The 13,096-nt window shown below is 46.7% G+C and overlaps 1 protein-coding gene across 1 annotated transcript in view; it reads left to right on the top strand.

The window, feature by feature from the left end:
• The window catches only part of NPAS2 (neuronal PAS domain protein 2), a 42,765-nt gene extending 34,998 nt beyond the window's left edge, over positions 1–7,767 (top strand). Inside the window, exons 11-15 of the mRNA XM_012807930.2 lie at positions 76–273; positions 2,417–2,610; positions 2,903–2,995; positions 5,770–5,932; positions 7,117–7,767. Coding sequence (XP_012663384.1) covers positions 76–273; positions 2,417–2,610; positions 2,903–2,995; positions 5,770–5,932; positions 7,117–7,299 — 831 coding nt within the window. The 3' untranslated portion in view covers positions 7,300–7,767. The remainder of the gene's footprint in view (positions 1–75; positions 274–2,416; positions 2,611–2,902; positions 2,996–5,769; positions 5,933–7,116) is intronic.
• The last annotated feature ends 5,329 nt before the right edge of the window (positions 7,768–13,096 follow it).

Raw genomic sequence — 13,096 nt, 5'->3', positions numbered from 1 at the left:
GGACTGCAAGGAAGCTGCACCCCTGTGAGGGCGCAGATAACCCCAACCTTACGGGCATCTCTGTTCTGCCCACAGATGTTTCTGCAGCAGCCAGCTGTGTCCCTGAGTTTCAGCAGCACCCAGCGGCCCGAGACCCAGCAGCAGCTACAGCAAAGGTCAGCTGTAGCGACCCATGCCCAGCTCGGGGCAGGCCCCCAACTTTCAGGGCAGATCACCTCTGCTCAAGTCACAAGCCAGCACCTGCTCAGAGAATCAAGCGTGATATCAACCCAGGTAAACGCGTCCTTCTCCAAATTCAGTCCTTGCCACTAGAGTGGCTAGGCTCTTGCATTCTGGGACACACTTCATTCCTGTACCTTCACGAACTAGAAACCTACTGGGCTGTTCCTCTGTGCACTGGGGATAGATTATGGTGGTGATATATTTATTTTTGGTTGTTGTTGTTGTGCTTTGCTTTTATAAAGTCACTTTGAAGCCCCAAGTTGAACTGGCTTTCTTCTGGGGCTTATAATGCTCACTGTAGTCCTGGCTCTGGCCCGTAAATATACCATACAGCTGAATGTTTCAGCTTTGATGCGATGTAGGTTTGGAGGTACATGAGGATGTGCAGGCATGTGCTGACAGGTCTGCAAAGCCCATCACCTACTCCTGGTTTTAGCCACTATCCATGTGAGCAGCCACCGCTGCTTATTGTGCCTTGGCCCAGGCCCACCATGCTCCTCCAGGTCCCCAATGCCCCCTGCCAAACCATTACAGCCATTTCCTCTTATTACAAGCCGCCAGTGACCTTGCAACCCAGCAGGGTCACCAATATACAAACAGTGCTTAAACTGAATGGAATTAAGAAGTCGTGAGCCCCTGCTTCTGGGAGAGCACAAGTGGGAAACCTGCCTTCCTAGAGTCTGTCACATTTGCATACCCTTTGTGGCTTCAGGAAATATTATTTACCATGACCCAGGGGAACAAAGATGAACAAGGATTATCCTGACCCTAAGGGAGCTTCTAGCCCTGTAGGAAATCTGGGAACTTAAATACATAACATATAGTACAGTGTGGATAAGTATGTGTCTAAGAAAGTTTAGTCCATCTTTATCCAGTTGTAAAGATTTTGCTTGAAAGTGTAGCCCTGGCTTGGCACCTGTGGCTCAAGTGGCTAAGGCACCAGCCACATACACCGAAGGTGACGGGTTCAAATCCAGCCCGGGCCTGCCAAACAACAGTGACAACTGCAACAAAAAATAGCCAGGCATTGTGGCATGCACCTATAGTCCCAGCTACTTGGGAGGCTGAGGCAGGAGAATCGCTTAAGCCCAAGAGTTTGAAGTTGCTGTGAGCTGTGATGCCATAGCACTCTACCAAGGGCAACAGCTTGAGACTTTGTCTCAAAAAAAAAAAAAACCTCTAAGAATTAAAGCACTGTGGTGTTGTAGTGTGAATGGATAGTCAGTGAAACAGAAAAGCAAGTTCAAGCCCACTCCTTCATTCATTTATTATTTTATTCACCAAATATTTGTTGAGTATTCACTGCATGTTCCACACAACATTCTAAGCACAGAGGCACAGCAGTGAACAAAAAGGAAAAGAAAAGAACTTCTGTTGCAACAAACAAATAAAAATGATAGCGAAATGGCAAGCGGCAATGCTGGTGAGGAAGGCCTCTCTGAAAAGAGGATTGTCTTGTCCGTTGGGGTCACTATAAGGGAACATCTGAGGTCGGGTCATTTATAAAGAAAGGAGGTTTGTCTGGCTCACAGTTCTATAGGCTGTACAAGAAGCATGGTGCCAGCCTCTGCTTCTAGTAAGGACCTCAGGAAGCTGAGGGCAGCTTCCTGGCAAAGGGGGGCAGGTATATCACCTGGGAAGAGAAGAGGAGGCCCCAGGTTCCATCTCACAATCAGATCTCCAGGGAACTGAGAGATCTACCCTCATGACTCAAACACCTCCCACCAGGCCCCATCTCTAGCACTGGGGATCCAATTTCAATGTGAGATTTGGAGGGGACACATATACAAACCATATGGATCACATTTGAGCAAAGACCTGAGAGGGTGAGAGGAGGAGTATAGCAATATCAGGGGACATAGAGGGATCGGCAAGTGCAAAGGCCCTGAGGCCGGAGTAGGCCTGATGACTTTGAGAACAGCCGGGAGGTCCTTGTGTCTGGAGTGGAATTTGTGAAGCAGAAAGTAGTTTAGTGAGCACCAGTCTGTTCCTTGCCTGCCCAGCCTAGCACTGTCCCGGATCCTAGGGATTCAAACACAATCTAAAGGGAAAGACAGTCACAAGACCAAAATGATTCAATAAAGAGTTGGTAGCTCCTAAGTCAGGGGAAAGGCCAGGGAGGGTAGAAGGAGCTGCTGGTGAGGTTTCCCAGACAGATGATGCCTGAGTTGAGTCTCAGTTGCACCTTTCTCAGGGTCCAAAGCCAATGAGAAGCTCGCAGCAGGTGATGCAGAACAGTGGCCGCTCCGTGAGCAGCTTGGTGTCCCAGTTCAGCAGTGCCGCCCCTGTGCTCCCACCGAGTCTCACTCTGACCACCCCCGCCTCCACCCCCCTGGGTGCCAGCCAGTGCCAGCCCAGCCCAGACTTCAGCCACGATCGGCAGCTCAGGTATGGACACAGTCCTTGATAACCAGTAACCAAGGCATGGTTTATAGCAGCTCTCCTTTCTGCCTTGACAGAGTTCGGTCAGATTCTAAGCCATCCTCATCTGACCTCAACTAGGGACGTGGCAGGAGAAGTGCCCTGCTGCATCCATTGTCCTCTGAGAGGGAAGCAGGGGAAGTGGGGATTAGGTCACCTGTACCCAGTCCAGCCAGGCCCAGAGGATGCTGCCGTCAGCCGGTGGAGCAGCACTTTGGGTGCTGACCAGACTCTCCCATCTCGCTTCCTCTGCTCCAAGGCTGTTGCTGAGCCAGCCCATCCAGCCCATGATGCCCGGGTCCTGCGATGCGAGGCAGCCCTCAGAGGCCAGCAGGACTGGACGGCAAGTCAAGTACGTGGCCCTGGGGCGGAGGGAAGAGGTTGAGTGCTGCCCGAGTGGTCCCAGGCTGGTGAAGTCTCATCCGCCTGGGCCAGCAGCGCTCACTGTGAGTCGTGTACAAAGGCGGTGGCAGAGTGTGCCCGTGGCCTCACGGGGCAGAGTCCCCTTCACTGTCCCCAGTGTTTCTATGTAAGCAGATAAAACTTAGAGTCAGCACCCCAGCCTTAGAACAGGTCTTGAATGAAGCAATTAATTACACCACCCCCACTTCAGTTTGCCATCATTTCAGGACTTCTTGATACGTGTAAAAACCTTCATCTCTGGTGACAGCCCTGAGCAGTGTAGCCCCCAGCTCCAGGTGACATTCTGCAGACACCTGAATCCTTGCCACAAACCCGAAACCCCCACAGAGGTACCCCCCTCCAGATACAGCTTCCTCTCTCACTTCCTGAATCCCTTCTCCCCTGGGACCCCCAAAACCACAGCAGCTTCCCTCAGCTGCTTAACTGCTGGAGACAAAGGTGACTGGTGACATAAGGGTGAATAGTTTAGAAGCTACTGGAGAATAGTTTCTAGCCCTTTGAAATGAGGCAGAAATAGAGCTAACACAGAGACATCTCTTTTATATAATATAAACACTGCTTTAATTTGTGTCAAGAGCTCACCAGGACAGTGCTGGCTGCTTAGGCCTGCTGCGCCCTTTGGGGAAAGACCTCACAGGCGCCCCCAGGGCCCATCCCCTTAGAAGTCCCTCTGTACCTTCCTTCAGCCTGTATGGATAGTAAGAGCGGACAGTTATTGAGCTCTTCTGAGTGTCAGAGGCCTCTGTGAACATTGATTCACTTTATCCTGATAAAAACTCTAATAGGGGCATGCTCTTTGCTTTATTGATGGAGAGACCCAGCTTCAAAGGGGCTATGTTCTGCTCTCCAAGGCCACACAGAGCACTTGCAGGGCTGCAGACCATCTGGCTGCAGGCCACAGCCCCCCCTCTTGGCTTCCTGAATCTTCAAAGACCACCCAGTTGGCCCTACCTAGGGTCTCCCCAGGCCTCTGGGTGACTTTCTAGGTAGCCTCTGCCCCCAGAGACGTTCTGGCCCTGGAGACTTTCTGGGTGCAGGAGGGTGAGAAGGCAGCCGCACCTTGCTAGATGTCTTTAAAGTTCCAGCCACACCATCAGTTAGTTAGGCAGGAGGTTTTGGTTTTCTTTTGGGATTTGGCCCGTTCTTCCTAAATGATCCAAAGAAGTGGAACAAAAATTCTTGTGACATGACTTTCTAGAGATGCTTAAAATGCCATGAACTAGGCAAATATGGAAATTCTTTCCTCTGGGAATTCTAACTGCCATTTGAGTCAAACCAATAATTTATGCCCTCCTCAGGTCCCCTGCTGTCTCTTCCAGATGTGACCTAACAGCTCCACCCCCAGGGTGTATCAGGATCTACCTACACTCTCTCTCACACACACACACACACACACACACACACACACACGCACGTCTCTTCAGGGACGGTTTGGAGCTCCCAATGCCTGTCACAGACGACCCCACACAGGGAGATAACATCTTTAAAAATATAATGTCAAGCAGACCTCTCTGTGGTGTCTATAAACATCTGTTCCTAATCCACAATCTTGCAGACCTTCCCTAAATGGCCTTTCTCTGCCCCTTGTTAATAATTATTACCAGTATCTCTTTTTTAAAAAAGTGTTTTATTGTGGCAAAATTTACATCCATATAAACTTTACCATTTTAACCATTTTTAAGTGTATAGAACAGTAAATACATTCACAATGTTGTACCATCGTCACCACCATCCTTCTCCAGAATTCTTTCATATTCCTAAACGGAAACTCTGTACTCATTAAATAAATAACTCCCCACTCCCCTCCTCCAGCCCCTGGAAGCTACCATTTTACTTTCAGTCTATAAGAATTTGGTAATCTTAGATCCCTCCTAATAAGAGGAATCATATGACATTTGTCCTTTTTGTGACTGGTTTATTTCATGTAGCATGTCTTTGAGGTTTATCCTTTTGGGGGCGGGGGGTGTATCAGACCTTTCTTCCTTTTTAAAGCTGAACAATATTCCCCAGTATGAGCAGACCACTTTTTTAACCCATTCACCTGTCTGTAGAGGACACCTTTTACCTACTGTGAGTGATGCTTCTGTGAGTGTTCACACCTACAGGTGTACCAGCGTCTGTTCCGTCTCTGCTTTCCCTCTTTTAGATACATACCCAGAGTTGCTGGGTCCTATGGCAGTTCTATGATTAATTGTTTAAGGAATTACGGTACCACTTTCCACAGTGGCTGCCCCATTTTACAGCTCCCACGAACAGAGCACAAGAGTTCTGAGTCTTCTACATCCTCGCCAACACTTCTTATTTTCCTTTTCCTTTTCATAGCTATTGTCACGTGTGTGAAGTGATGTTTCATTTTGATTTGCTTTTCCCTAAAAACTAGTGACACTTTGCATCCTTTCGTGTGCTTACTGACCATTTCTGTCCTTTCTTTGGAGAAATGTCTACTCAAGCCTTTTGCCCATAGGATCTGGGGGGAGTTATAGGAATTCTTTATATATTCTGGGTATCAACTTCGTACCAGATACATGATTTGCAAATATGTGCCCTCATTGCCTTTTTTTTTTTCAGTTGATAGCATCCTTTGATGCCCAGAAGTTTTGTTGAAGTCCAATTTATGTATTTTTTCTTTAGTTGCCTATACTTAAGTGTGGTATCAATACTGCTTTCTGAAAAGGTCTGTTTTCTCCACCTGAAACCAAACAGGTATGCCCAGAGCCAAACCGTGTTCCAAACTCCGGAAGTGCACCCCGCCAGCAGCAGCAGCACCCCAACCCCGGTCCTGCTGACGGGGCAGGCGGTTCTTCACCCCAGCTTCCCCGCCTCCCAGCCACCGCCCCTGCAGCCACCACCGCAGCATTACCTGCAGGTGGGCATCTTGGCCCAGGTGGGCACCTCAGCATAACGGGGGGTCTGGGGAGCTGGGGCCAAGGTCCACATCCCAGTTCTCCTTCTTTGTTTTTAAGGTTGTCCTGTCATTGGTGCAGAAGCCCCAGAAAGATTCTTATGTGAACGTTTCTCATGCTTAAAGTGTATAAAGTCTGCCTCTTTGTTGGATGAGAAATTAAGAATCAGCTATTATACTTCATATAGTTGTGTGCTCAAAAGGTCCATTTTTGAAGAGGAGTTTTTAATCAAGGTTTTACATTCAATGTTTTTTTGGAGCCAAAGTCAAGCATTGCTGACTATGTCGGACTTTTCAGTTCTCAGGACATGGACATGATTTTGGATGAGAAATGAGGCGAGAAGGCAGGGGTGGTGAGGAGAAGTGTGGCGGGTCTCCCGTGTGTTTATTCTGTGGCTGTGGCACAGACACATTTGAAGACACTGGTGCACTAGACACAGGCTACAGATACAAAGAGCTCTTCAGCCTGCTTGCTGTCCTCAGGGAGCATGGTGGCTGGGGTTAGTGCAGGGTGGGGGTGCTGCAGTGGGGAAGCCTTCATGGAAGAGGGGTGCAAACTCAGGAGCCACCTGCCCCAGGGCCTGATGTCCAGGAGATGCCCAAGGTGCAGGGGAAAAGAAAGGGACCATGTTCCCACAAGATAGCCCAAGCAATGTGCAGGATAAGTACACCAGGAGCCCGGGGGTCGGGGGCACTAAGTCACTTAGAGGGGGAGAATTCATAGAAGGCCAAAGTCAGGCCTTGACCAGTTGAAGCTTCTGAACTTCAAATCAGGATATTTCCTAGGAGGTGCTGGCGAATCGCAGTATTTGGAGGTAGTTATGGGATCTGGGACCAGCAGTGACAAGTGTGCAGACCCTACGTGTGTTTGCATTCTGCTCTGTCGGTCATCTGTACATGGCCATGTGTTTTGGAAACCATTCTCCACCGCCTCAGCCCCAGGGCCCTGGGCCAGAAAGAACTCCCAGTGTTGGAAGACTTGGCTTCAGAATTCACCCCATGTGGCAGAGCCTAAGGTTCCTACCTTCCCCAACCACACCCTGCCCAAGGCCCAGTTAGAGCCCCCTGTACCCCATGACCCCCCCAAGGACAGTTCCGTAGTCCAACAGGTCAGAACCGCCTCTGGAGCCCTTTCTTTTTCTTTCCAGGTACAGGCACCAACCTCTTTGCACAGTGAGCAGCAGGACTCGCTGCTCCTCTCCACCTTCTCACAACAGCCAGGGGCCCTGGGCTACCCCCCGCCGCCCCCAGCGCCACCCCAGCCCCCGCGCCCGTCCCGCAGGGTCAGCAGTCTGTCTGAGTCGTCAGGCCTCCAGCAGCCTCCCCGATAGTGCCCTGGCACTGAAGTGGGGACACAATCAGCTTTAACCAATGGACAAGGGTGGGTGGCCACGGGAGATGGAGACAGGAGTCTGAACCAAACCCTTCTGCGCATGCTGCGAACATTTCAAAACTCCTGGATGTTTCCCGTCTCTGGAGTGCAGCAGCTGGCGCAGGGGGAGATAACCGGGCATGTTGGCTGTGCTTCCCTCGCCTCTGAGGTTCTCGGGCACACTCTACAGGCATACTGGACAGGAAGCACGTGCCCAGGGCAGGTGTCGATACTCAGTGTACCTCCGGAAGTGGCGCGTCTTACTCTGTCCCCCAAGAGTGCACTGGCGACTCTAGCCAACAGTGGCCCGTCCATCCTCGCTAGCTGGCCTTCACTCTCTTGATCGTCTTTCCTTTGTACTCGAGAAGGACTGGGTCAGAGATCTGTTGAAGAGGGAATAAAGAGATTATTTTTTATTATTTTTAAATGGTTGGTTTTGTTTTAATTTGCACACCTGCACAGAAGAAATAACTTAGGCACTTTCTGTTCTTAAAAATAATAAGGTCTCATGATTTCATGGGGGAGACCGCCATAACAAAAGCAGCCCACCAAACAGGTAGAAAAGCTGGTCACTAACCAATCCACAGATTCACACCCTCTGGCCTCAGCCCTGACCGGATGAGGCTTTCCCCCCGCCCCATGCCTACTGGCAGTGATTTTTTTCCCCCTAAATATAACACTGGACTATTTCCTGTTTACTTCATTGATTGCAACTATAGAGGTGGACTCAAAGCAAAGCACAATCATGCCAGTTGACATTCCAGAATTCTGTTGAGAACTCTTAAGACTATGAGGGGAGAGGTTTCACTAGCCAGACAGGCCTGGGGGGCGCCAGTCCCCAAGGAAACCCTGCCGTGGGCTGGCCCTTTGAGTGAGAATGCTGCATCTTTCTACATATCTTTCATGATAATACTGAGAATTGGATTTTCCTTTTCAAAATGCACTTTGCTTTTTTTGTATGTTTTGTTATGTTGAGATGTTTCTAAAGAAAAGATTTTATGTAATTATAAGATGAAGTGTAGTGAATTGTACAGCTGTTGTAATAATGACCTATTTCTATATAAAATAAAATTGTATGGATTATGTGTAAATTATTTTGTATCTGAGACAACAGTTCCTTTCCCAAATATAAAAGTATAAAAGTTTTCTTGTGTTTTTCTGTGAGTGGAAATTTTGTAATAAATTAACAAATTTGTACAATTTCCTCCGTCCCTTGTTATACATCCATGCATATACATCTTTTCACTGGTGAATATTTTGTTTTAATTTCAAGATGTTTCAAGGGTAATCAAAGATATGAAAAAGGCAAATGCACGCAATAAATAGGTTGGGGAGCGGGGTTAATTTTTTGAGCTACGTGCATCACCCTCTCAGGTCCTGATCTTTAAGTCTGTGCTAAAAAAACAACAGTTTACTGTAGAAGTGACAGCAAAACCATAACAGAAAAAAGTTCCTGGAAACATTTCAATCCTGACATAAGTAATGAGTGGAGATGATCAAGATTTTCTCCAACAAAGCTTCCATTGATAGCCCATAATTAAATTCACCCATATTTCCATGGGGTCTCACTGCCAACACTTAGATTCCTCCCCACACACTGGGGAGGTGTGTGTGTCTGTAAGATACATGCACACGCAAGCCATGTGGTGGGGGTAGGACCTAGAAGCATCTAGAAGGTTTCTGCTGTCTACAATGTTTCATCATGATGACATGAGGGTGCCCTGGTGTACTGTGGTTGAGAACCACTGGGATGGGACTGCCCTTTTGAGAAGTGTTGGTGCAAGAAATCTAAGTTCCTTTCCCTTCTCCATCAGTATAACTCTATTCTCCTTCTCCCTCCTTTGTAAAATGGGGATAGTTCATCTCAACGCTCTAACGGGGATCAGTTTGGGATGGCACAAGAAGATGCTATATAAATGCATTCAAAAGGAGTTGTATTACACAACTATTCTATTTTTGAAAGAAGGTAAATCAGGCTTGGCTCCTGTAGCACAGTGGTTATGGCGCCAGCCACATACACTGAAGGTAGAGGGTTCGAGCCTGGCCTGGTCCTGCTAAACAGCAATAACAATTGCAACAAAAACTAGCTGGGCACAGTGGCAGATGCCTGTAGTCCCAGCTACTCGGGAGGCTGAGGCAAGAGAATCGTTTAAGCCCAAGAGTTTGAGGTTGCTGTGAGCTGTGACACCACAGCACTCTACCCAGGGTGACATAGTGAGACTCTGTCTCAAAAAAAAAAGGTAAATCAAAATATTTTGCATGCACTAGAACATTTACTCTTTAAAGGAACCAGAAACGAATGCTTTTTTTGAAGCAAAAATGTATGTGTAAAATTGGATTAACTTAATGTTTTGTAAAGTCTAAGATTTATAGATCTGTCTTTAAAACAATTGGTATTTTAATTTGCTGTCAGAATCCTTACATCTAAGTAGAATAATATTTTTTAATGGACACAACATATTTATTGCCCTAGGACTTTCTAGCTGGAAACCATTAAAAGGGTGGACTGGGCCTTGCTACTAATTTAGTTTAGCTTTCTTTAAATCTTACACATGTTCAGAATTTGGATAAACTCAGAAAACATATTGTGTAATACTTCTTTAAACCTGCACACCCCATAGTAAGTTTAATCTCTAAGCTATGACTCATTATATTTTGCTCATTAAAAGGCTATTTTGCAACCCTGTCCTATTTCCAGAAAAACCATGACCTTTCTATTGAGAAAACTGTAAAGTCTTGGCTCATGAGAAGTGACTGAACTGTGAACTCTGGAGTATACCAAGTTTATGATATTTTGAACTAAATTAAAAAGTACTATCTTATGTCTCTAATGCTAACTAAAGTGCATCAAGTTAATTTTAAAATGTTGTTTATACACACAGCATGGTATATTGGCCAACTGTGAGACAGTTCTGGGCCATGACATTTTGCACTCTTATCTCAATTATCCGGTGAAATTCGAGTGTTTGGTATACGTCTGCTTCAGCTTCTCTCTTTGTATAGGCGCAGCCTGGCAATCTCAAAGTCAGCCATTAATATCCTTGAGAAATAACTAATTTGGATCCTCTAGACAAAGAAATGCTGTTAGTGGCTTTTTGAACAGATACACATGATCTTCCTACTATACGTATGAACAGCTTTATTTTTCTGGGGAAAGGGGTTCTTTGGAAACAAAAAAAATCTCTTTTAAGATTTTTTATAACCACACTTAGGCATATCTACGCTATTAACTTCTTTTTAAATTGCAGGTACTTTTTTTTATAGTTTATGTTTAACTTTACGCTCAGAGTCACAAACTCACAGCCTTTTATAAATTCAACTTTTCTAATTAACTATTGTTACTATTTTAAATTGGCACAACTTCGCAAGCGGGAACTTGTATTTGACTCCTTTGTCTTTTGGCATGGCACATCAAAAATCAGATTCCAGGCCAGGAGCAGTAGCTCACACTGTAATCCTAGCACCCTGGGAGGCCCAGGCAGGAGGACTGCTTGAGGTCAAGAGTTCAAGACTATCCTGAGCAAGAGCAAGACCTTGTCTCAACTAAAAATAGAAAAATTAGTGGGGTCTGCTGTTAGGCACCTGTAGTCCCACCTACTCAGGAGGCTGAGGCAGGAGGATCACTTGAGCCCAGGAGCCTGAGGTTGCTGTAAGCTAGGCTGACACCACTCTAACTCTAGCCTAGGCAACAGAGTGAGACCATCTCAAGAAAAAGAAAAAATCAGACTCCACATTTCTTTCTGGAAACAACAGGATCAAGGCCCATATTGATTTTTTTTTTCTTGCCCCAAAGCATGGACTCAACTATCCTCCAAGGAATCCTGATTCCTTTTAGTTAAAAAAAGAAAAAGTAGAGATTAAAATCTGGGTGCCTAGAATGGGAATGAGAGCTGATATTGAACAAAAGTGCTGCCTCCTGTTGCTGATATCGGGCTGTTACAATAGAGCCGAAAACGTAACTCCTTTCAAAGTCATGAGATCACACTGATTTCTGTGATGTAATATATACTGTATTACATGCTATCTTTTTTGGGGGGGTTTTTGGAGTTTTGTTTGAAGACCTCCGAAAAACAGCTTTCTTTCTAATGTGATTTTGTTAACCTCTGAGGCTTTCTGCTGAACTGACATTCCATATGGTTAGTTATGAATGGTTGGTTTTAAGTTCATATACTTCTTGCACCATTCCTCACCTCTCTGTCCCACTAACAGCTGCCCTATCCAAGCCTCACTTCAGCTGGGTCACAGCAATGGCCTCCTCACTGACTTCCCGGGCCCTGGTCTGTCCCATGTTACCTCAGGACACAGCTCCTTTAGCCTCTTTTAAATACCTGGCCCCTTTCCTTTTAAAAATCTTTCAGTGGCCAGGCATGGTGGCTCGTGCCTATAATCCTAGCACTCTGGGAAGCCAACGTGGGTGGATTGCCTAAGCTCACAGGTTCGAGACCAGCCTGAGCCAGAGCGAGACCTCATCTCTAAAAATACCCGGGCATTATGGTGGGCACGTATAGTCCCAGCTACTTGGGAGGCTGAGGCAGGAGAATCGTTTGAGCCCAAGAGTTTGAGGTTGCTGTGAGCTATGACGCCAGAGGACTCAACGGAGGGTGACAAAGTAAGACTCTGTCTCCAAAAAAAAAAAATCTTTCAGTGGCTCTTCCTGGGGAGTTCCACTGGAACTTCCTGGGCACAGCCCTGCATGGAGCTGCCAAGGAGGACCACCCTCTCTTGCCTTCAAGTTTGTTGTCCCCTAAGGCTGGTGAGGACAGGAATGCAGCCTGTCCACTTCCTTCTTGCTGCCCCAAAGGGAAGCATGGAGATCTTGCTGATTTTAAGGATTCTCTGGTAATCACTAAAAAGACACGGGTGACTGGCACAACTAACAATACCAGAGAGGAACACGAAGTTCCTATTAAGTGGTCTGGTCTCTGGGAAGCCCAGCAGTCACTGGCCTGGGCCCTGTAGCTTGGGAGGGAAAGAAAAACTAGAGAGCCTGCAGGGCTGTACTGAAATACACAAAGCCCCAGGCAGGTTAATGATTTTTCAGTCCCCGAATCCAATAGTCTTTATTGTATATCTGTTCAACCATTCTATCAGGCAGCAGAACTGACATGTGAGAGAGCCCTTTTGTAGATTTCCTTTGGAGGGGTCTATTTGCTTCCAGAGAAAGGATCTATTCATGTTTTGTCAGTTATATGGCAGCTTGAGTCAGCTGGCACCAGATTTCTGATGTATTATAGCAATATTTTATTGCCCCTATGGATGGTGTCCCAGAAAACTTACTTGTTCACCCCCATTTCCTGTCTTAGAGGACAAGCTGGGAAAGGTGGTGGAGCACTATCCACCCTGATATGGGAGGCAGAGTCCGGGCTTCCTGATGAGCTCGTAGTCTCTGCTCCCATTCTGAAACTGCCTGTAGTCTGATCCGTAAGATCCTAAAACATGTCCATAGCTGAAAACCCTGTTGCTAAGTCAGGGGTGACTTGCCTTGATATGGGCATTTTCACATTCACCTAAGTGCCAGGCGCTAAGTGGGCCCTTTCAACTTATATCATCAAGCTCTTCAGTTCTAGGAAATTCCCTTGAATTCAAGCTATCATCCTCATGAAATTTCAGTTCTTTTTTTTTTTTTTTTTGAGACAGAGTTTTAGTATGTCGCCCTCGGTAGAGTGCTGTGGCATCTCAGCTCACAGCAACCTCAAACTCTTGGGCTTCAGCAATTCTCTTGCCTCAGCCTCCTAAATAGCTGGGACTACAGGTGC

Source organism: Otolemur garnettii, unplaced genomic scaffold (assembly GCF_000181295.1).
Source record: "Otolemur garnettii isolate 467f Iridium unplaced genomic scaffold, OtoGar3 scaffold00079, whole genome shotgun sequence".
NCBI classification, from domain to species: domain Eukaryota; kingdom Metazoa; phylum Chordata; class Mammalia; order Primates; family Galagidae; genus Otolemur; species Otolemur garnettii.
This window is presented reverse-complemented; position numbering and strand designations above follow the sequence as displayed.